The sequence below is a fragment of the Salvelinus namaycush genome, chromosome 1 (assembly GCF_016432855.1).
Source record: "Salvelinus namaycush isolate Seneca chromosome 1, SaNama_1.0, whole genome shotgun sequence".
Taxonomy (NCBI): Eukaryota; Metazoa; Chordata; class Actinopteri; order Salmoniformes; family Salmonidae; genus Salvelinus; species Salvelinus namaycush.
The window spans coordinates 79,696,154-79,719,502 of record NC_052307.1 but is presented as its reverse complement, the minus strand read 5'-3'; the positions used below and the strand labels follow the sequence as shown (position 1 = coordinate 79,719,502).

At 47.0% G+C, this 23,349-nt stretch overlaps 1 protein-coding gene across 1 annotated transcript in view; it reads left to right on the top strand.

Moving 5' to 3' along the window:
- The window catches only part of adamts17 (ADAM metallopeptidase with thrombospondin type 1 motif, 17), a 177,456-nt gene extending 163,719 nt beyond the window's left edge, over positions 1-13,737 (top strand). Inside the window, exons 18-23 of the mRNA XM_039000368.1 lie at positions 1,236-1,440; positions 2,980-3,132; positions 9,409-9,586; positions 9,957-10,103; positions 13,250-13,347; positions 13,528-13,737. Of these exons, the coding sequence (XP_038856296.1) occupies positions 1,236-1,440; positions 2,980-3,132; positions 9,409-9,586; positions 9,957-10,103; positions 13,250-13,347; positions 13,528-13,737 (991 nt within the window). The remainder of the gene's footprint in view (positions 1-1,235; positions 1,441-2,979; positions 3,133-9,408; positions 9,587-9,956; positions 10,104-13,249; positions 13,348-13,527) is intronic.
- Positions 13,738-23,349: the final 9,612 nt, after the last annotated feature.

Here is a 23,349-nt window from a genome sequence, read left to right as displayed (position 1 = left end):
TGCTGTCTTGGCAGGAACTAATGGGGATCCATAATAAACCCCAGGAAGAGTAGCTGCTGTCTTGGCAGGAACTAATGGGGATCCATAATAAACCCCAGGAAGAGTAGCCGATGCCTTGACAGGAACTAATGGGGATCCATAATAAACCCCAGGAAGAGTAGCTGATGTCTTGACAGGAACTAATGGGGATCCTTAATAAACCCCAGGAAGAGTAGCTGATGTCTTGGCAGGAACTAATGGGGATCCATAATAAACCCCAGGAAGAGTAGCTGCTGCCTTGACAGGAACTAATGGGGATCCATAATAAACCCCAGGAAGAGTAGCTGGTGTCTTGACAGGAACTAATGGGGATCCATAATAAACCCCAGGAAGAGTAGCTGATGTCTTGACAGGAACTAATGGGGATCCGTAATAAACCCCAGGAAGAGTAGCTGCTGCCTTGACAGGAACTAATGGGGATCTATAATAAACCCCAGGAAGAGTAGCTGATGTCTTGACAGGAACTAATGGGGATCCATAATAAACCCCAGGAAGAGTAGCTGCTGCCTTCACAGGAACTAATGGGGATCCATAATAAACCCCAGGAAGAGTAGCTGGTGTCTTGGCAGGAACTAATGGGGATCCATAATAAACCCCAGGAAGAGTAGCTGATGTCTTGACAGGAACTAATGGGGATCCATAATAAACCCCAGGAAGAGTAGCTGCTGCCTTGACAGGAACTAATGGGGATCCATAATAAACCCCAGGAAGAGTAGCTGATGTCTTGGCAGGAACTAATGGGGATCCATAATAAATCCCAGGAAGAGTAGCTGCTGCCTTGACAGGAACTAATGGGGATCCATAATAAACCACAGGAAGAGTAGCTGATGTCTTGACAGGAACTAATGGGGATCCATAATAAACCCCAGGAAGAGTAGCTGCTGCCTTGACAGGAACTAATGGGGATCCATAATAAACCCCAGGTAGAGTAGCTGATGTCTTGACCGGAACTAATGGGGATCCATAATAAATACAAATGCAAATCATCTCCCCCTCCCTCTCTCTCTCCTCTCCCCCTCTCCACATCTCTCTCTCTCACTTTCCCTCTCTCTCCCTCTTTATCTTTCTCCCCCTCTCTCTCTCCTCTCCCCCTCTCCACATCTCTCTCTCTCACTTTCCCTCTCTCTCCCTCTTTATCTTTCTCCCCGTCCCTCTCTCTCTCCTCTCCCCCTCTCCACATCTCTCTCTCTCTCCAGGTGGGTGACAGGGGAGTGGGGCCAGTGCTCGGTGACGTGTGGGAAGGGTCTCCAGCTGCGTGAGGTGGGCTGTGTGTACCAGCTGCAGAACGGATCCCTTATCCACACACGGGACTTGTACTGCCAGGGGGGCAAACCCCCCGCCCTGCAGGGCTGCGAGGGACGCCACTGCCTCACTGCCTGGGAGGCCTCTGAGTGGTCCAAGGTCTGTTGTGGTGGGGGTGGGGTGTGCTCTATGCGACTATTCGTGGATGCGTGTTTGAGTGTTTCCTCACGTCTGTGTGTGTCCACGTGTCTATGCAAGTGCCCGTGTGAGTGAGACACAGAGAGAGAGAAATAGTAAACCACTGACTTTCCTCAAAGTTTGATGCAGAATCATGTAGGAGCAGCGCTGCAGTAGAACTGCATAATATAGACATCTGTCACCTCTCTCTCTCTCTGTCTCTCTCTCTCTCTCTGTCTGTCTCTCTGTCTCTCTCTCTCTCTCTCTCTCTCTCTCTCTCTCTCTCTCTCTCTCTCTCTGTCTCTCTCTCTCTCTCTGTCTCTCTGTCTCTGTCTCTCTCTCTCTCTCTCTGTCTCTCTCTGTCTCTCTCTCTCTCTCTCTGTCTCTCTGTCTCTCTCTCTCTCTCTGTCTCTCTCTGTCTCTCTCTCTGTCTCTCTGTCTCTCTCTCTCTCTCTCTCTGTCTCTCTCTCTCTCTCGCTCTGTCTCTCTGTCTCTCTCTCTCTCTGTCTCTCTCTGTCTCTCTCTCTCTCTCTCTGTCTCTCTGTCTCTCTCTCTCTCTCTCTCTCTCTCTCTCTCTCTGTCTCTCTCTGTCTCTCTGTCTCTCTCTCTCTCTCTGTCTCTCTCTGTCTCTCTCTCTGTCTCTCTGTCTCTCTGTCTCTCTCTCTCTCTCTCTCTCTCTCTCTCTCTCTCTCTCTGTCTCTCTCTCTCTCTCGCTCTGTCTCTCTGTCTCTCTCTCTCTCTCTCTGTCTCTCTGTCTCTCTCTCTGTCTCTCTCTGTCTCTCTCTCTCTCTCTCTCTCTCTCTCTCTCTCTCTGTCTCTCTCTCTCTCTGTCTCTCTCTCTCTCTGTCTCTCTCTCTGTCTCTCTGTCTCTCTCTCTCTCTGTCTCTCTCTCTCTCTCTGTCTCTCTGTCTCTCTCTCTCTCTCTCTCCCCTCGCTCCACTGAAGAGGAGGTGGAGTGGGTTGGAGAGGGGAGCTAATGAACCACCACAGGAGGCTTCTATAATGAGTAACACTCTGCCCTCTCTCGCTCCCTCTCACACACTCTCTCTGCCCTCTCTCTCTCACTCCCTCTCACACACTCTCTCTATCCTCATATTTCTTTTCACTTCATGTTCCTCCCTCTCTTTTTCCTGACATCACTCTAACCTCCCTCTTCTTCTCCCTCTCTTCCTCCACCTCACACTCCTCCTCTCACCTCATCTTACCTCCACTCTTTTTCTTCTCCTTTTCCATCCCCTCTCTTCCCTCTCTACTGTAATTATTTTCCACCTCTTCCTCCCTCTTTCATGTTCCCTTTTCTCTCCTCTATATGTCCCTTCCCTTTGTCCCTCTCCCTCAACTCCAATTTTTCCCTCTCTCCCTTTCCCTCTTGTCTCCATCTCCCTTCTTCCTCTCCCTCCCTCTCTCCCTCGTCTCCATCTCCCTCCCTCTCTCCCCCCTTTTCTTCCCTCCCTCCAATCTCTTCTTCCCTCCCTCCCTCCCCTGGTCTCCCTCTCCCTTCTCCCTCCCTCCTCTCCCCAGTGTTCTTCAGACTGTGGAAGTGGGGTCCGTCGGAGGATAGTGAGGTGCACCAACCCCCAGGGGAGCTGTGACCCCCTCTCTCAGCCTGCTGACCAGGAGCCCTGTGAGGACCACTCCAAATGTTACGAGTGGAAGACTGGGGACTGGTCCAAGGTATGGGCCATACACACACATAAATGAAACACACACACTCTCTTTTTAATCAAATATCTATTTACAGAGATGGAGAGGACTCTCACCCCAGATGCCCCCTTCCAATTGATTAATCCCTCCCTGTGACACAGCGGTGTAGGTGATGCCAACATGGTGCCAACGCTGTGCCAGTCCTGATGTGGGCATCTTGACAGATAGCCCGACTGCACCTGCATCACTGTCTGCCTGCATTCTAAATGGCAACCGATTCCCTTTATAGTGCACACACACACACACACACACACACACACACACACACACACACACACACACACACACACACACACACACACACACACACACACACACACACACACACACACTCTCACGCTCTCTCTGCTGGAGGAATGGACTAAGGCACCTTGGCCCTCACACCTTCCCAGCCACCAGTCTCTCTTCCCATCTGTCTAACTAGAGCAGGGCAATAGAAACAGGCTCAAGTCCATTTCAATTCCTGTGGATGAGAATGGACAGTGTAGTTTAATTCCTGAAATGTAATTGACCTCCTTGCCTGCTGTGGCTGGCTGTGAGGGGAGAGGTGGCAACCTTTATTCCTGTACTCGTACTACACACAGACACATGAAGGAACACACACACACACAGTAAAGTCCTCAGACCGGGATGGTACATACAAGCAAACCTCCTTATTAACACTTTGAACTACAGTAGGCGCCAGTCGGCTACTCTGGAGCTGCGTCATCCTCCGAGCTGAACTATATACTCGTCTGCTGGGCTCTGCAGTGGGCAAAAACCCTCCATTTACAAAACATGTTCACTAATCATTCTGTTTGTTTGCTTGTCTCTTTAGAGATAATTTCAAAGCTGAGAGTTCAGGATGAATGAAAGCTCTGAGTAATGCAAAGTGTTTCCTCTCACGGATGAGTCCCAAATGGCACCCTATTCTCTATATAGTGCACTACTTTTGACTACAGTCCTATGGACCCTGATCATAAGTTGTGCACTATATAGGGAAAAGGATGGCATTTGGGACATATCCTGTGTGATTGTAACCTCAACTAACTCATTCAGCTGCTCTGTTCTGTTCTGTAATGTACTGCCAGGAATTAAAACACCCATATCTTAGTTAATAAATGTACAAATTGTAAAGATATCCTCCCCAAAGGGGAACTAAAAAGCTACTATATGGGCGGTTACAATACTCCACACAGAATAACGTAACTAGAGCAGTAAAAATAAGTGTTTTGTCATACTCGTGGTATACTGTCTGATATACCACGGCTGTCAGCCAATCAGCATAGTGATTTTAGGGATGGTGACAGTACTTGCTAGTTGTATGTCAAAATGTCTTAATGGTTAGGGTACGTCATTATCACACAGTTGTTAAAGCACTGTATTCAGCCAGTTCATTATGATAAAAACTACTCCAACTCAAAGCACAGGGAAGTGATTTGCATTGTATGGAGGTAACCTGGCCATTCCAACTTAGTTACACTAGTGTTATCTGACAGTCTTTGCCAAATCTCTCCTCGATGAACCCCAGTTCCACCTGTTCCATTGATTCCAGCACTGGCTGATTCAACTAATCAGGGGCCTGATGATTAGTTGCCCAGTCAGATCTAGTGTATTAGTTTACTGGTAAATCAAATAAGTGAAAAGGCTGGGTTGTACTCAAGGAACGGTCTTGGAAACAAGTTTACCGAACTGAAAATCAGCAGCGCGTCTCCATTTCCCAATCCTACAAACTGAGTCAGTCTGTTTTTGACATGCATGTCATTTATCATATGGAGTGTCATGTTCAGCTGCCTGATACAGGGTCAGATCTTATTTCACCATTCTAACGGTTAAGGTTGGGATCGGGGTGAATGCAATCTGATCCTTGATCTGCAATTCTTTAGGAGGTTTTAGAGCCGACTTCCAACCCGAGGCGCCAGGTCTAAGTCTCGGGGTCACGACAGCAGGTCAGGGGGAGGACCATTACATTTCTCTCCCTGTGTGGAACTGGAGACAGTGAGTGTATGTTTCCCCCCAGGATGCTGAGGAAGGTGCGTCCACCCCTCTCATCTGCCCTTATTTAACCACAGATCTAGGATCAGATTGCATTATTTCCAATCCTATCCATAACTATTAGAATGTATCAGTGGCTAGGGACAACTTCTACCTATGATTCCACATGAGGGAATAGGATTAAGTTTCTCCATGAAACTGATCTAAGGTCAGTTTTGAGTTTCCGTCCCTGATGCTTAAAGTAAGGACTTAAAGTAAGGCGCAGGGTAAGCTTATCCTAGATCGGTACAATGTCTACCTGGAGCTCTGTGAGGGGGCTGCGTTAGCACATCTGGTTCAGTCATCATCAGACAAGCTGGAGAACATCTGAAGGTTTGTGTGTGTGTGTGTGTGTGTGTGTGTGTGTGTGTGTGTGTGTGTGTGTGTGTGTGTGTGTGTGTGTGTGTGTGTGTGTGTCTCTGTCTGTCTGTCTGTCTGTCTGTCTGTCTGTCTGTCTGTCTGTCTGTCTGTCTGTCTGTCTGTCTGTCTGTCTGTCTGTCTGTCTGTCTGTCTGTCTGTCTGTCTGTCTGTCTGTCTGTCTGTCTGTGTGTGCAGACGGTGTAGACGCCATAGCCCAGTTCTCATTAACAGTAATCTCCACTAATCCTTCATCAGAACATTCTAGAGGGGGTTTGTTAATCCAAACTGGCTATTACAGAGCTGCATTTTATTCCAAGAAGTTGCACACTCCCCTTGTTTACACACACACACACACACACACACACACACACACACACACACACACACACACACACACACACACACACACTGTTAGTAGTAAGTATCCCTTCATTCAGGAGCACTACAGAAAGGCAGTTAACCCCCAACAACAACTGCTCCCTGGGCTCCGATGACGTGGGAAACACTGCCATATACAGTGCACTACTTTTGACCAGGGCACATGCAGCTCTGTTCAAAAGTAGTGCACTATAAAGAGAATAGGGTGCCATTTGAGACGCACCCTACCTCACCATTCTCACTGAGAAGGGACTTCAGTCCGGCATTTAGACATTCTGACAGAGCTGCTGCCGGAATTCCTTTAATCTTCCCAAGGTGTTCTTTTCCAGTTACACAACACTGTGTGTTCCAAATGGCACAACTATTCCCTATATAGTGCACTACTTTTGTTCAGGGCCCCATAGGGCTCTGTTCAAAAGTAGTGCACTACTGTAAGTAACAGGGTGCTATTTGGGACGCAGCCACTGACTACTGTTCCTCTACCTCCACATATTCTAACAGGCTTTTTAAAAGGGCTTTTAAATGAAAGCCACCCGACACTGACCTTTCCCTGTTAACACACCTAGTAGAGGAGCCTCTGATCGGACTGTCAGGTGTTCTGTAATGGAGCTGGGAGAGAGCTGGGGATGGAGCTGGGAGAGAGCTGGGGATGGAGCTGGGGATGGAGCTGGGGATGGAGCTGGGGATGGAGCTGGGAGAGAGCTGGGGATGGAGCTGGGAGAGAGCTGGGGATGGAGCTGGGGATGGAGCTGGGAGAGAGCTGGGGATGGAGCTGGGAGAGAGCTGGGGATGGAGCTGGGAGAGAGCTGGGGATGGAGCTGGGGATGGAGCTGGGAGAGAGCTGGGAAAGAGCTGGGAGAGAGCTGGGGGTGGAGCTGGGGATGGAGCTGGGAGAGAGCTGGGAAAGAGCTGGGGGTGGAGCTGGGAGAGAGCTGGGGGTGGGGCTGGGAGAGAGCTGGGGGTGGGGCTGGGAGAGAGCTGGGAGAGAGCTGGGGATGGGGCTGGGAGAGAGCTGGGGATGGGGCTGGGAGAGAGCTGGGGATGGGGCTGGGAGCGAGCTGGGGATGGAGCTGGGAGAGCACTGGGGATGGAGCTGGGAGAAAGCTGGGGATGGAGCTGGGGAAGATGAGGCTGGTAGAGTGCTGGGGATAGGGCTGGGAGAGAGCTGGGGATAGGGCTGGGAGAGAGCTGGGGATGGGGCTGGGGGAGATGTTGCTGGGGAAGAAAGCTGGGAATGGTGGAGAAAGCTGGGGATGGGTTTCACTTTGCACCATGCCACCCATTTTCTGTCTGAAAAGTTCTATGTCACGTACCTGATGAAAGGACGTTCAGGTGCCAGCGTCTTGGTCAGTTTCTCATTTTGGAAATCTAATAACAGGAAATAACTGTTGGCCGCCATTTAGTGCCGGGCTTATATCTGGTGTGTTGTTCTGACCCTGTGCTAATTGTGTTACTCCCCCCCAACCCTCTAACCATCCTGAATGTTTTACCTAATTTTCTCTCCTAATGATGTTAAAGGGGAATTCTGGAATTTAAAACGAATGACTCAGATAAGTGGTGTGGTGTCCATTGTTGTTGTTCTTAGAATCCCTGATTGCCCCTTTAAAGTCCTCAAATGACTCCTCTGTCCCACTCCCCAACGCTGGACAATAAACTGACCGGCTCACCTCATCTCCTCTCTTCCCACCACTATCAGACCATGAGTCTATTAGCATGTATTAGAATAGCATTCAGATAAGCTGCTGATTCAATTGTGGTGTTGTTGTGAGTTATGAGGAGGTCATGCCTCGAGGGAGGTGGCTATGATATTAGAGCTAGGCTGCATCCCAAATGCCACCCTGTTCCCTTTATAGTGAACTACTTTTGACCAAAGCCTTATGGGCTCTATAGGGGATAGGTGTCATTTGGGATACAGGTAAAGTCTTATGGGAGTGTTGCTATGATCGTGTCCCCATCAGCTTGTCTCCTAATGATGTTTCAGATAATGTTCTCTCTGGCTCTTTGTTTGTGTTTTAATTAGTTTGTTTGTGTTTTAGCAGTGGTGTGTGTGTCTGTCTGTGTTTGGCAGTATGTGCGTGCTTTCCTCTGTGTGTGTGTGTCTCTCCAGGGCCTTATCTCATAGACTTATCTCATTGTGATCATGTTCATCAGCGATAATGAAAGCTTGGTGAAAAAACCTTTTGAGAATCATTATAATTACCTATAGAGATGTGGGATCATGATAATCGGATCGTTTCAGCTCTCCTCACAGCAGTAAGGAGAGAGCAGTGTCAAGTCAACAAGTCCTTTGGTAGAACACCGGGCCGTTTACAATAGCTATTGAAATGGCTTCCACTAATTGCCTCTCTGTGAAGCGAATAGTAAATCCGCCCGCTTGAATCGAGGGCCTGGGAACCACTGTTGTTCAGTGTTAATCATTGGACGAGGCTATAGCTGTTGGCTGCCAAGGCACAGGCCTGTGTACAATGGGAATCCGTTGTCTGTCGCCTCTGGTGTTTCCAAGCTTAGAATATCAAAGTCCTCTTTCTTTGGCCCCATTCCATGTTGGTTTCTCCTAGCCCCTTACCTCCAGCTCCTACCTCCAGCCCCTTACCTCCAGCTACCTCCAGCCCCTACCTCCAGCTCCTACCTCCAGCCCCTACCTTCAGCTTCTTATTCTAGCCTCTTCTCCAAGCCCCTTACCTCCAGCCCCTTCTCCAAGCCCTTTACCTCCAGCCCCCTCTCCAAGCCCCTTACCTCCAGCCCCTTTTCCAAGCCTCTTACCTCCAGTCCTTTCTCCAAGCCCCATACCTCTTCGTTCTTCACAGATCTGATTGGTTTGGGTAGGTCTAAGCTATATGGTGATGGCTCCATCCCCTAGCCAAAGTGGTGGTCACACCTATACTGTTACTTAGACCTATCTAGTCCTTTCAGATATGTGATCACTGAAGAGATAGGAGCTAGGGGAAGAGCCTGAGGACAGAGATGGATCTTAGCCTCAGAGCATATATTACTACTGAGACGAAGCACTCTGACAGGGTATTTAGGACTCGTAAATCAGTCTATTCAAACATAGAACACAGCCTCCATCTGTAATTAGGCCTGTTTGGGATTATCTCACCACTAGTAAATACCACACTACACCTTTATCTGTTATTCAGGTCCAGTCTCTTCTCACATTCAGTCATGAAGTGATTTGGCCCCCTATAAACAATAGGGATGTGTTTCCAATAGCACCCTATTCCCTATATTAAGCACTTCTTCTGACCAGGGTACATAGGGCTCTGGTCACAAGTAGTGCACTATATAGGGAGTAGGGTGCCATTTGGGATGCACACTAGGTCTATGGAAGATTACAATTACCTAAAATGTGAGGGGTAAACGTATTAGGAAGTGATTATGTCCTAAAAAGTCTAGGACATAGACATGGAAGACTGTTACAAATGGCTCTCAATGTCAAAATACTTCCTCTCGAGTTTGGAAGAGAAAGTAACTCAAGTGATTGGATCTTTCCAGTGCTCGTCATCCTGTGGAAAGGGCCTGCAGTCCAGAGTGGTCCAATGTATGCACAGAGTGACAGGTCGCCACGGTAATGACTGCCCCGTGGTGTTCAGACCACCCACCTACCGGCCCTGTCACCAGGAGGCCTGCAATGACAAAGTCAACGTCAACACCATCACCTCCCCCAGATTAGGTAACATAGTTTGTGTGTGCTTGTGTGTGTGTGTGTTTGTGAGAGAGGGAGCAAGAGGGAGACAGAAAGAGAGAGAGAGACAGAAACAGACAGAGAGAGACAGAGACAGAGACAGAGACAGAGACAGAGACAGAGACAGAGAGAGAGAGAGAGAGAGAGAGAGAGAGAGAGAGAGAGAGAGAGAGAGAGAGAGTGTGTGTGTGTGTGTATGTGTGTGTGTGTGTGTGTGTGTGTGTGTGTGTGTGTGTGTGTGTGTGTGTGTGTGTGTGTACATAAGTGGGTGCACATGTGTGTACTGTGTTTCTCTGTCTGTTGACGTGGCCCCTGTGCCCTTGTTCCTCTGTGTCCCTGTGCCCCTGTTTCTCTCCAGCTGCTCTGACCTACAAGTGCACAGGAGACCAGTGGACTGTGTACTGCCGTGTGATCCGAGAGAAGAACCTGTGCCAGGACATGAGGTGGTACCAGCGCTGCTGTGACACCTGCAGAGACTTCTACGCCAACAAAACACCCCACAAGAGTTAATGATGAAAGCACTCACACACATACTGTACACAGACAGACACACACTTCACCTAGCGCTACGATTTTAGATCCTTCTGTAACACTTGACTTTAAGCTTGCGGGTATAATGCTTGTTAAGTCGTTATAAGCATGAATGAGCCTTTATAATGTGTTATAATAAGGCTTATGATATGATATGTCGCACTATGTATCAGCATGTTAACCGACTCAAAATGGCTGTTATTTAGCCTGCTTCAGGAGATGGTACAAATATATTGTAAGGGTTTCATGGCAGGTCTTTATGCCGGCAGGCTTTAAGTAAAGAGTTACAGATGTTTTTACTGAATTATTCATATTCTTATTATTAATTATAGGACATTCAATTTTGGAGAAAGAAGTGGAAATGAGTGCAGAGACCATTTCAAGTGGGATCATAAGCTTGCTGTTGTCATGAAGACTTGAAAACCTTCTTTAACTTGTTTTATTGCTGTAAACCAAAGCGAGGGACTTCGAAGTCTGGGGAGTCTCTCGGTGGGTAGCCTGTCGCGTCAACGTTTGTTGTACAGTGTGATTTAACATTAGCGTTAACATATGTGATAACACTTTATGTGGAAAGTTCATTGTTGTCAGATTGTCTATAGATGCTCAGTGAACTATCAGAACATGTCCGATTTTCAAATGCACACGCCGAATCTAAGAATACAGCTAGGGTGGCTGAATATGAGTAATTCTATGTTACTTGGAGTGGCAGATAGCCTAGTGGTTAGAGCTTTGGGCCAGTAACTGAAAGGTTGCTGGATAAAATCCCTGAGCTGACAAGGTAAAAATCTGTTGTTCTGCCCCTGAGCAAGGCCCACTGTTCCCCGGGGCCCGAAGAAGTGGATGTCGATTAAGGCAGCCCCTCTCACCTCTCTGATTCAGAGGGGTTGTGTAAAATGCGGAAGACACATTTCAGTTGAATACATTCAGTTGGACAACTGACTAGGTATCCCCCTTTCCCTTACTTACATAGATAGAATGTACGTACATCACAGGAGGCTGGTGAGGGGAGGACTGCTCATAATAATGGCTGGAATGGAGTGAATGGAATGCTATCAAATGTTTGATGTGTTTGAAACCATTCCATTTATTCTGTTCCATCCGTTACTATGAGCCCATCCTTCCCAATTAAGGTGCCACCAGCCACCTGTGACATACATACAGTACTTACACACACGTACATTGAAAGACCTGTAAGTACTTTGTTATTGCATGTTAACAGAGGTGCAGTTGACATGTAATACATCCAAATGGTAGTTTGTACGTAGTCTGAGTATGGAGATCTGTAGGTGACTATCCAGATAAAGTGGGACTGCATATTCTCTTGTGTTTAGCTCAGCTGGCCCTGTATTCACCAAGCCACTGGCTGGCCACTCACTAGACTGGGCCAAGAGGCCTGGGTCGTGTTCATTAGGCACCAGATGGACTGAAACAGGTAGGGACTACTTGAACTTGTTCAATAAGAAACGCTCATTTTCTTTTTTCCGTTGCAACGTTTGAAAACGTTTTTCCGTTGTGTGCTGTAATGAACATGACCCTGGTTTCTTCTGTTAGGGACAAACCGTAACTTGATGTCTTGAGATAACGTGAATTCCGCATTGACGTCAACCCAGAAGCTAAGTCTTGGTTACACGTTTGGATCTCAAGTTAGGATTTGTCCCTTAGTTCCACGATAGACTATGTGTACTTGCATTTTGTTGTTGTTTGTTGATGTCATTGTCATTTTTTGGCGGTTGTTGTTATTTAAAACTAGCCAGGAGCCGTTGTAAGGTACTGTAGTTCTACATTGAAATGATCAAGCTAACGATAGGAGACCCACTATTCCCCAGGCTCACCTGAAGGCCTTGGACAGCCCATGTAGCATCCGTCTCTCTCCTGAGGATCCAATGTTGGAGACAGTGCAGTGGTGGGGGTGTAACTTAAGAGAAAATTAGATGTATCTTAAGTTACTGTCGTCCTACAGTTAACCACATCCAGTGTATTAAGTACTGTATATGTGAGTGGAATCCACAACCCAGTGTCTTTAACACCTTGCTCCAACGACGCTCCATGAACCAACTGAGCTATCTGGGTGAAGCAGGTTGCAGCTCTATTGTTAGGTTCATTGTAAAACACAAATCCCTGTGTCAGGTGTATGTCTGTTGTCCTCCCTGGGTGCTTGAGGTGTGCGTCGTCATGACAATGTACCAAACGTGACGTAAACTAGTCTCTGGTTTCAAACTTTACACTAACTCCAAACCTGGTGCTTGTTAACATTTCCATACATCATCAAACTTGAAATTGGTTTGAACTGTTAAACAATAATTCAAACACAATGTGAGGCTTACACTGATTTCAACAGCTTGCCCTTGTGCATGAGTGTGGCAAACGTAGACGTCACAAACATCAACATGTAAACATTAATGGAGGCAGCGTTATGTTTGCTACAAAATGATGGTGCAGTAGATAACTGACTGTAAATAATGTACAGTTAGTTATCAGACATTCTTTTTTCATAAATGACCAAGTGTCTCCAGTTGTGTTCACGTTTTACAGATTCTGATTTAAAGGGGTAATCTGCAGTTGTGTTCACGTTTTACAGATTCTGATTTAAAGGGGTAATCTGCAGTTGTGTTCACGTTTTACAGATTCTGACTTAAAGGGGTAATCTGCAGTTGTGTTCACGTTTTACAGATTCTGACTTAAAGGGGTAATCTGCAGTTGTGTTCACGTTTTACAGATTCTGACTTAAAGGGGTAATCTGCAGTTGTGTTCACGTTTTACAGATTCTGACTTAAAGGGGTAATCTGCAGTTGTGTTCACGTTTTACAGATTCTGATTTAAAGGAGTAATCTCCAGTTGTGTTCACGTTTTACAGATTCTGACTTAAAGGGGTAATCTGCAGTTGTGTTCACGTTTTACAGATTCTGATTTAAAGGGGTAATCTGCAGTTGTGTTCACGTTTTACAGATTCTGACTTAAAGGGGTAATCTGCAGTTGTGTTCACGTTTTACAGATTCTGATTTAAAGGAGTAATCTGCAGTTGTGTTCACGTTTTACAGATTATGATTTAAGGCAGCCCCCAGGTAGAGACCCTGTCCCCCAGGCAGCCCCCAGTTAGAGACCCTGTCCCCCGTCCCCCAGGTAGAGATCCTGATCCCCAGTTAGAGACCCTGACCCCCAGGCAGCCCCCAGTTAGAGACCCTGTCCCCCGTCCCCCAGGAAGAGACCTTGGCCCCCAGGTAGAGACCCTGTCTCCCAGGTAGAGACCCTGACCCCCAGGTAGAGACCCTGTCCCCCAGGCAGCCCCCAGGTAGAGACCCTGTCCCCCAGGCAGCACCCAATTAGAGACCCTGACGCCCAGGTAGAGACTGACCCCCAGGTAGAGACCCTGACCCCCAGGTAGAGACCCTGACCCCCAGGCAGCCCCAGGTAGAGACCCTGACCCCCAGGTAGAGACCCTGTCCCCCAGGCAGCCCACAGGTAGAGACCCTGACCCCCAGGTAGAGACTGACCCCCAGGTAGAGACCCTGACCCCTAGGTCAGGAGGCCCTCAGGTAGAGACCCTGACCCCCAGGAAGCCCCCAGGCAGAGACCCTGGCCCCCAGGCAGACCCCAGGAAGAGACCCTGACCCCCAGGTAGAGACCCTGGCCCCCAGGCAGTCCCCAGGAAGAGACCTTGGCCCCCAGGCAGAGCCCCCAGTATTGGGATAAGAGCTGATATGGGCCCAGTCAGAACAGAGAAAACATACAGCCCAGCTCTCAGAACTCCTGAGTCCCACATTCCCAACCCTTCAGAGCAGGGAACCATTAATCAATCAAACAATCTAACATGGTACTGTTTACCTACGTGTTCAGAACACCACCCTGGCAGTACCGTGTGTGTGTGTGTTGGCATGCGTGTGTGTAATCGATGCATGTCTCTGTGGTACGAGCCGTCAGTGGTGAGATCTTCATTGAAAAGGTCACACTGTTCACACTTTGAAGACAGACTTGTAAAGAAAACATCACGGTTAAAGACATGCTCCGGCACTTTGGTGAATAAGAAAGTATTTTGTAACCCTCCCACTTTGGACTGGATGTGTCAATGTGTAGTTCATAAATGCATAATCTATGAGCAGAATTACTGTCTTGCCTCAATTAGCCAGAAATTCCTAGTTTGAAGCTGTGCCAAGCCATTTTCCTGACATTTCTCCCCCCCGTGGGCCAGCCTCCTAGCAATTTGAGTTCTAGCCAATAAGCTTCAGCCCCTCACATTTGAGTGACAGCTAGCAAGAGGCGTGCCTAGTTATTCAATGAGGTTGGAGGGTGGGCCCAACGGCTCAGCGGACACAGCAGAGAAAGAGCGCGCGAGAGAGATAGAGATAGAGAGAGAGAGAGAGAGAGAGAGAGAGAGAGAGAGAGAGAGAGAGAGAGAGAGAGAGAGAGAGAGCACGTACTGTATGTGACTTAGTTTTCATGGACCACTTATGGCTCTTGAATGTTACTTTCAGAACTACTGGCAAAAAAGTATACAAAACTACCGGAGAATCTCTTTAAACAGCTGAGGCCGGCCCATAGCGTTAGACAGATGGCACATATTTGCATCGTTGCCATAATGGCTTCTGTGACTGAAAAAGTCCCACCAAGTTGACTACTTCAAAAGGTGTAACTCCTCAATGGTGATGTCGATGCTAAAATAGGATTTGTGGCAAGTGGGCCCTCTATAAAACTCTATGGCCTGCAATTGAATGATACTGGTTACGGATAGAGGGGCCGAGGCATGTTGGTCTTGTTTCAACTCTGGTACCTACAGGTAGAATATGATACCATTCCAACTTATGCCTAGACCCTGTAGTTGTGGCTATGGAGACCCTGTGGTTGTGGCTATGGAGACCCTGTGGTTGTGTCTATGGAGACCCTGTGGTTGTGTCTATGGAGACCCTGTGGTTGTGGCTATGGAGACCCTGTGGTTGTGTCTATGGAGACCCTGTGGTTGTGTCTATGGAGACCCTGTAGTTGTGGCTATGGAGACCCTGTGGTTGTGTCTATGGAGACCCTGTGGTTGTGTCTATGGAGACCCTGTGGTTGTGTCTATGGAGACCCTGTGGTTGTGGCTATGGAGACCCTGTGGTTGTGGCTATGGAGACCCTGTGGTTGTGGCTATGGAGACCCTGTGGTTGTGTCTATGGAGACCCTGTGGTTGTGTCTATGGAGACCCTGTGGTTGTGTCTATGGAGACCCTGTAGTTGTGTCTATGGAGACCCTGTGGTTGTGGCTATGGAGACCCTGTGGTTGTGGCTATGGAGACCCTGTGGTTGTGTCTATGGAGACCCTGTGGTTGTGTCTATGGAGACCCTGTAGTTGTGTCTATGGAGACCTTGTGGTTGTGTCTATGGAGACCCTGTGGTTGTGTCTATGGAGACCCTGTGGTTGTGGCTATGGAGACCCTGTGGTTGTGGCTATGGAGACCCTGTGGTTGTGGCTATGGAGACCCTGTAGTTGTGGCTACGGAGACCCTGTAGTTGTGGCTACGGAGACCCTGTAGTTGTGGCTATGGAGACCTTGTGGTTGTGTCTATGGAGACCCTGTGGTTGTGGCTATGGAGACCCTGTAGTTGTGGCTATGGAGACCCTGTAGTTGTGTCTATGGAGACCTTGTGGTTGTGTCTATGGAGACCCTGTGGTTGTGGCTATGGAGACCATGTGGTTGTGTCTATGGAGACCCTGTGGTTGTGGCTATGGAGACCCTGTGGTTGTGGCTATGGAGACCCTGTTGTTGTGGCTATGGAGACCCTGTGGTTGTGGCTATGGAGACCCTGTGGTTGTGTCTATGGAGACCCTGTGGTTGTGTCTATGGAGACCCTGTGGTTGTGTCTATGGAGACCCTGTGGTTGTGTCTATGGAGACCCTGTGGTTGTGGCTATGGAGACCCTGTGGTTGTGTCTATGGAGACCCTGTGGTTGTGGCTATGGAGACCCTGTGGTTGTGTCTATGGAGACCCTGTGGTTGTGGCTATGGAGACCCTGTAGTTGTGGCTATGGAGACCTTGTGGTTGTGGCTATGGAGACCCTGTGGTTGTGTCTATGGAGACCCTGTAGTTGTGGCTATGGAGACCCTGTGGTTGTGTCTATGGAGACCCTGTGGTTGTGGCTATGGAGACCCTGTAGTTGTGGCTATGGAGACTGTGAATATACCATACAGGTGCAGTGGGCTTGACCTCAAGTGTGGGATCACATTTCAAAGTCCTGACCCCTTTCCGTTGGTGTGTGTTTGTGTGTGTGTTGAATAGAGGCCTCAGTCCTGGCTCTCCAGACAGCCTATGGGGTTTGAATGGTGCTAACTGACGACATAATTCACTACTGTGGAATGCAGCCTTGTTTCACGTTCTCTGTATTGTATGTTTCTGTTGTTGTTGTTGTTGCTGTGTTCACATATGTAATTGTGGATTAACATTTTTTGGGGTGATTATTTAATACAGAAAAGTAGCTGCTTTTTTATGAGTAATTGTTGCAACCTGCTTCAACTGCTATGTTACTGATATAGTGCAAATATGCTTAAATATTCCTGTACTGTACGTTATTGTAGTTGCACATATGTTTGGTACATAAACTGCCACTACATGTATTTTATGGTGCTGATTCAGTTTAAAATACGTTTTGAACTGTTAATACTTAAATAAATGAATGTGTTGTTTTACAGGGATTTAACCATTTTAGTTTTTTTGTTAATGTGCCTTATAATCATTCTATACCTGTACTGTTATACAGTGATACTCCAAGATTCACAGACAAATGTGACCTTAACAGAAATCTGAGTACAAATCTGAATGATTGGAAATATATATATTTTTAAAGTCTACTGTAAGTTGATTCGTTTTATTTTTGACATAATAAAATGTGATTTTACATGGAGACTAATACGATGTTATGTTTCTGAAATGTATTTTCTTATCCTCTTTTATTGTGTTGTTAAAACCGCTGACTTTAGAAACAGTTCAAATGGGCTCATGCAGAACCAACCAGCTTCTGCAGAATTCTAGGGATGAAAGCTTCCGCAGAATTCAATGAGAGAGCGTTGGCTGAAGTCTTGAATGAGAAAGCTTCCGCAGAATTCAATGAGAGAGCGTTGGCTGAAGTCTTGAATGAGAAAGCTTCCGCAGAATTCTATGAGAGAGCGTTGGCTGAAGTCTTGAATGAGAAAGCTTCGGCAGAATTCTATGAGAGAGCGTTGGCTGAAGTCTTGAATGAGAGAGCTTCAGCAGAATTCTATGAGAGAGCGTTGGCTGAAGTCTTGAATGAGAAAGCTTCAGCAGAATTCTATGAGAGAGCGTTGGCTGAAGTCTTAAATGAGAATGCTTCAGCAGAATTCTATGAGAGAACTTTGGCAGGAGTCTTAAATGAGAATGCTTCAGCAGAATTCTATGAGAGAACTTTGGCAGAAGTCTTAAATGAGAATGCTTCAGCAGAATTCTATGAGAGAACTTTGGCAGAAGTCTTAAATGAGAATGCTTCAGCAGAATTCTAGAACAATAAAGCCTCAGTCAGATTCTAGACATGAAAGCTTCAGCAGAATTCTATGAGAACATTGGAAGAGTTTATAATGAGAAAGCTTCAACAAAATTCTAGATATGAAAGCTTCAGTAGAATTTGATCAGAATTATACGAGACAATGTTGACAGAATTCCATAATGAGAAAGCTTCAACAGAATTGTAGACTTAAAAAGTTCAGCAAAGTTCTATGAGAGAACATTGGCAAAATTTTCAAACAAGAGAGCTTCAGCAGAATTCTAGAATGTATGTACGCTTTAGCAGCAATCTAAAACAAAGAAGTTGTGGCAGAATCTTTGGAAAGGAGCATCAACAGACTTTTAGTATGATCACACCTTGGTGAGTCTGTTTCATAGTCAGTATATTTGGATATTCTGTCTGACAGCCGTACATGTCTACTGCTTACTTCAGCATCACATCAATATATTCAGTAATAGAGTCTGCAGAACGGACATAAAAACATGGCTCTAAAATCCAAGGTATTTATCAAAATCCAACATGGCGTCACTATACAATGTCCCATTTGTATTCCAAATGATACACCCAATATGTCTGCCAGTCCACCCAACACAGTTCATGTATAGCACTAAATGAGAATGTCGGTTCTACTCATTCTAACTCTATACATTGGCCGTCTGGCTTTCTCTCATTAACGGCTTTGTGGTGAGGTGGCGGGAGAGGATAAAGGGGAAGGATGCGTTCTCTCTCTCGTTTTCTCTCCCTCTCTCTGTGATGAGTGGAGATGTGAAATGTGGAGATAAATCTCAGGACACAGTAAAAGTTGGAGTGCGTTTTAGCCACTTCCTGTGCACTTTGACCCCTTCCTCCATTAGGACCTGCTCCACGGTTTTCATATATTTTATCATCCACTTGCTCATTCCACAGCCTCTTCCTTCTCTCTCTCTGTCAAGCAGGTTGAAAAGTGGCGATAAATGTTACCTGTCAGACTTGGTCTCTCTCAGGAGTGGATTGGGAGGTTTTCTTTTCCAGAGACTCAAGGATATGTCGTTTTAACCCTCACAAGGCTGCTGGCCCAGACGTCATCCCTAGCCGCGTCCTCAAAGCATGCGCAGACCAACTGGGTGGTGTGTTTATGGACATATTCAATCGCCTCCTATCCCAGTCTGTTGTCCCCACATGCTTCAAGATAGCTACCATTGTTCCTGTACCCAATAAGGCAAAGATAACTGAACTAAATGACTACCGCCCCGTAGCACTCACTTCTGTCATCATGAAGTGCTTTGAGAGACTAGTTAAGGATCATATCACCTCCACCTTACCCGCCACCCTAGACCCACTTCAGTTTCCATACCGCCCATACCGCCATATGGTCCACAGACCATGCAATCGCCATCACCCTGCACACTGCCCTATCCCATCTGGACAAAAGGAATACCTATGTAAGAATGCTGTTCATTGACTACAGCTCAGCATTCAACACCATAGTACCCTCCAAGCTCATCATCAAGCTTGCGGCCCTGGGTCTCAACCCCGCCCTGTGCAATTGGGTCCTGGACTTTCTGACGGGCTGCCCCCAGGGGGTTGAAGGTAGGAAACAGCATCTCCACTTCGCTGACCCTCAACACTGGGGCCCCACAAGGGTGCTTGCTCAGCCCCCTCCTGTACTCCCTGTTCACCCACGACTACGTGGCCATGCACGCCTCCAACTCAATCATCAAGTTTGCAGACGACACAACAGTAGTGGGCTTGATTGCCAACAACGATGAGACAGCCTACAGGGAGGAGGTGAGGGCACTCGGAGTGTGGTGCAAGGAAAATAACCTCTCACTCAACGTCAACAAAACAAAGGAGATGATCGTGGACTTCAGGAAACTGCAGAAGGAGTACCCCCCTATCCACATCGAAGGGACAAATCAAATCAAATCAAAGTTTATTTGTCACGTGCGCCGAATACAACAGTGAAATGCTTACTTACAGGCTCTAACCAACAGTGCAAAAAAGGTATTAGGTGAACAATAGGTAAGTAAAGAAATAAAAACAACAGTAAAAAGACAGTGAAAAATAACAGTAGCGAGGCTATATACAGTAGCGAGGCTATAACAATAGCAAGGCTACATACAGGTTAGTCGGGCTGATTGAGGTAGTATGTACATGTAGATATGGTTAAAGTGACTATGCGGGTGGTGGTTGGCGGGACACAATGAGGATAGCCCGGTTAGCCAATGTGCGGGGGGCACTGGTTGGTCAGGCCAATTGAGGTAGTATGTACATGAATGTATAGTTAAAGTGACTATGCATATTTGATAAACAGAGAGTAGCAGCAGCGTAAAAGAGGGGTGGTGGGGAGGAACACAATGCAAATAACCCAGGTAGCCATTTGATTACCTGTATAGGAGTATTATGGCTTGGGGGTAAAAACTGTTGAGAAGCAATTTTGTCCTAGACTTGGCACTCCGGTACCGATTGCCATGCGGTAGTAGAGAGAACAGTCTATGACTAGGGTGGCTGGGGTCTTTGACAATTTTTAGGGCCTTCCTCTGACACCGCCTGGTGTAGAGGTCCTGGATGGCAGGCATCTTAGCCCCATTGATATACTGGGCTGTACGCACAACCCTCTGTAGTGCCTTGCGGTCGGAGGCCGAGCAATTGCCGTACCAGGCAGTGATGCAACCAGTCAGGATGCTCTCGATGTTGCAGCTGTAGAACCTTTTGAGGATCTGAGGACCCATGCCAAATCTTTTTAGTTTCCTGAGGGGGAATAGGCTTTGTCGTGCCCTCTTCACGACTGTCTTGGTGTGTTCGGACCATTCTAGTTTGTTGGTGATGTGGACACCAAGGAACTTGAAGCTCTCAACCTGCTCCACTATAGCCCCATCGATGAGAATGGGGGCGTGCTCTGTCCTCCTTTTCCTGTAGTCCACAATCATCTCCTTAGTCTTGGTTACGTTGAGGGATAGGTTGTTATTCTGGCACCACCCGGCCAGGTCTCTGACCTCCTCCTTATAGGTTGTCTCGTCGTTGTCGGTGATCAGGCCTACCACTGTTGTGTCGTCTGCAAACTTAATGATGGTGTTGAAGTCGTGCCTGGCCATGCAGTCGTGGGTGAACAGGGAGTACAGGAGGGGACTGAGCACGCACTCCTGGGGGGCTCCAGTGTTGAGGATCAGTGTGGCAGATGTGTTGCTACCTATCCTCACCATCTGGGGGCAGTAGACCAGCAGAGAAGGTGTAAAGTTTTAAGTTCCTCAGCGTACTCATCACAGACAAACTGAAATGGTCCACTCACACAGACAGTGTGGTGAGGAAGGCGCAACAGCGTCTCTTCAACCTCAGGAGGCTGAAGAAATGTGGCTTGTCACCCAAAACCCTGACAAACTTTTACAGGTGCACAATCGAGAGCATCCTGTCGGGCTGTATCACAGCCTGGTACGGCAACTGCACCACCCTCAACCGCAATACTCTCCAGAGGTTGGTGTGGTCTGCACAACGCATCACCGGGGGCAAACTACCTGCCCTCCATGACACCTACAGCACTCGATGTCACAGGAAGGCCAAAAATATCATCAAGGACATCAACCACCCGAGCCACTGCCTGTTCACCCCGCTATCATCCAGAATGCGAGGTCAGTACAGGTGCATCAAAGCTGGGACTGAGAGACTGAAAAACAGCTTCTATCTCAAGGCCATCAGACTGCTAAACAGCAATCACTAACTCAGAGAGGCTGCTGCCTACATTGAGACCCAATCACTGGCCACGTTAATAAATGGATCACTAGTCACTGTGTACAATGCACTCTAAATAAAGCCACTTTAATAATAATGTTTACATATCTTACATTACTCATATCACATGTATATACTGTATTTTATACCATCTATTGCACCTTCGCCATCACTTACATGTACATATTCTCATTCACCCCTTTAGATTTGAGTGTATTAGGTAGTTGTTGGGGAATTGATAGATTACGTGTTAGATATTACTGTTAGATATTATTGTTAGATATTATGGCACTGTCGGAACTAGAAGCACAAGCATTTCGCTACACTCACATTAGCATCTGCTAACCATGTGTATGTGACAAATAACATTTAATTTGATTTGATTTGCTCTGATCAAAAAGTCCTGCAGGCTCTAGTTTTGTCTTCATTATTGTCCAGTCGTGTGGCCGAGTGCTGCAAGGAAAGACCTAGTTAAGCTGCAGCTGGCCCAGAACAGAGTGGCACGTCTTGCTCTTCATTGTAATCAGGGGGGTGATATAAATACTATGCATGCCAGTCTCTCTTGGCTAAGAGTTGTGGAGAGACTGACTGCATCACTTCTTCTTTTCATAAGAAACATTCATGTTTTTGAAAATCCCAAATTGTTTGCATAGTCAACTTACACACAGCTCTGACACACACACTTACCCCACCAGACATGCCACCAGGGGTCTTTTCACAGTCCCCAAATCCAGAACAAATTGAAGAAAGTGTACAGTATTATATAGAGCCATTATTGCATGGAACTCCCTTACATCTCATGTTGCTCAAATAAACAGCAAACCTGGTTTGAAAAAACAGATAAAGCAACACCTCACGGCACAACGCCTCTCCCCTATTTGACCTAGATAGTTTGTACGTATTGATATGTAGTGCCATTTTTAAATGTATGTAGTTCTGTCCTTGAGCTGTTGTTGTCTATTAATGTTCTGTATTGTATCATGTTTCATGTTTTATGTGGACCCCAGGAAGGGTAGCTGCTGCTTTTGCCGAAGTTGATGGGGAACCTAATAAAATACCAACGTGTGGCAGGCTGGTGGTAGTCTTTGGGGACTGTAGTGTGGTTATGAGGTGTGGATAGTATGGGAGGATGGAAGGAGGGAAAGAGAGAGAGAGAACTGATGTCAAAGATGAGTGGGGCTGATTTGTCAGTTAAAAGATTGCATGTCATAACAGTTCTGAAGGATAATATTTCAAATCTCCCCAATTACCCTCTGGACATGCCCCCTCGCCTACCAGCTCACCTGAACTCACTCTGCTGACCAAAAGTCCTCTCCCATTCCTCTGGTTTAAAGCAGCTTGTGTTTTCCTTAGTGTTTACAGTAGCCGAGTCCTTATTCCCTTTCCTGTGTTGTGCGTACCTAACGCCAAAGTACAGTTTATGTGTAGGGAGAATTGTATGTTTATTGCCAATCAGACCGTTTACACTGAGTCTACAAAACATTAGGAACGGCTCTTTCCATGACAGAACGCTTTCGACATCTTGCAGAGTCCATGCCCCGATGAATTGAGGCTGTTCTGAGGGCAAAAGGGGGTGCAACTCAGCATTAGGAAGCTGTTCTCAGGGCAAAAGGGGGTGCAACTCAGCATTAGGAAGCTGTTCTCAGGGCAAAAGGGGGTGCAACTCAGCATTAGGAAGCTGTTCTGAGGGCAAAAGGGGGTGCAACTCAGCATTAGGAAGGTGTTCTGAGGGCAAAAGGGGGTGCAACTCAGCATTAGGAAGGTGTTCTGAGGGCAAAAGGGGGTGCAACTCAGCATTAGGAAGGTGTTCTGAGGGCAAAAGGGGGTGCAACTCAGCATTAGGAAGGTGTTCTGAGGGCAAAAGGGGGTGCAACTCAGCATTAGGAAGGTGTTCTTAATGTTTTGTACACTCAGTGTATATGATGCTATACTTGGAATACTTCCTTTGCTGTCTGAAATAGCTATCTACTGTATCTTTCTCATGAGTTCCATAAATATTGGTAATGTCCTTGTTTGGTTAGCATGTTTGTTA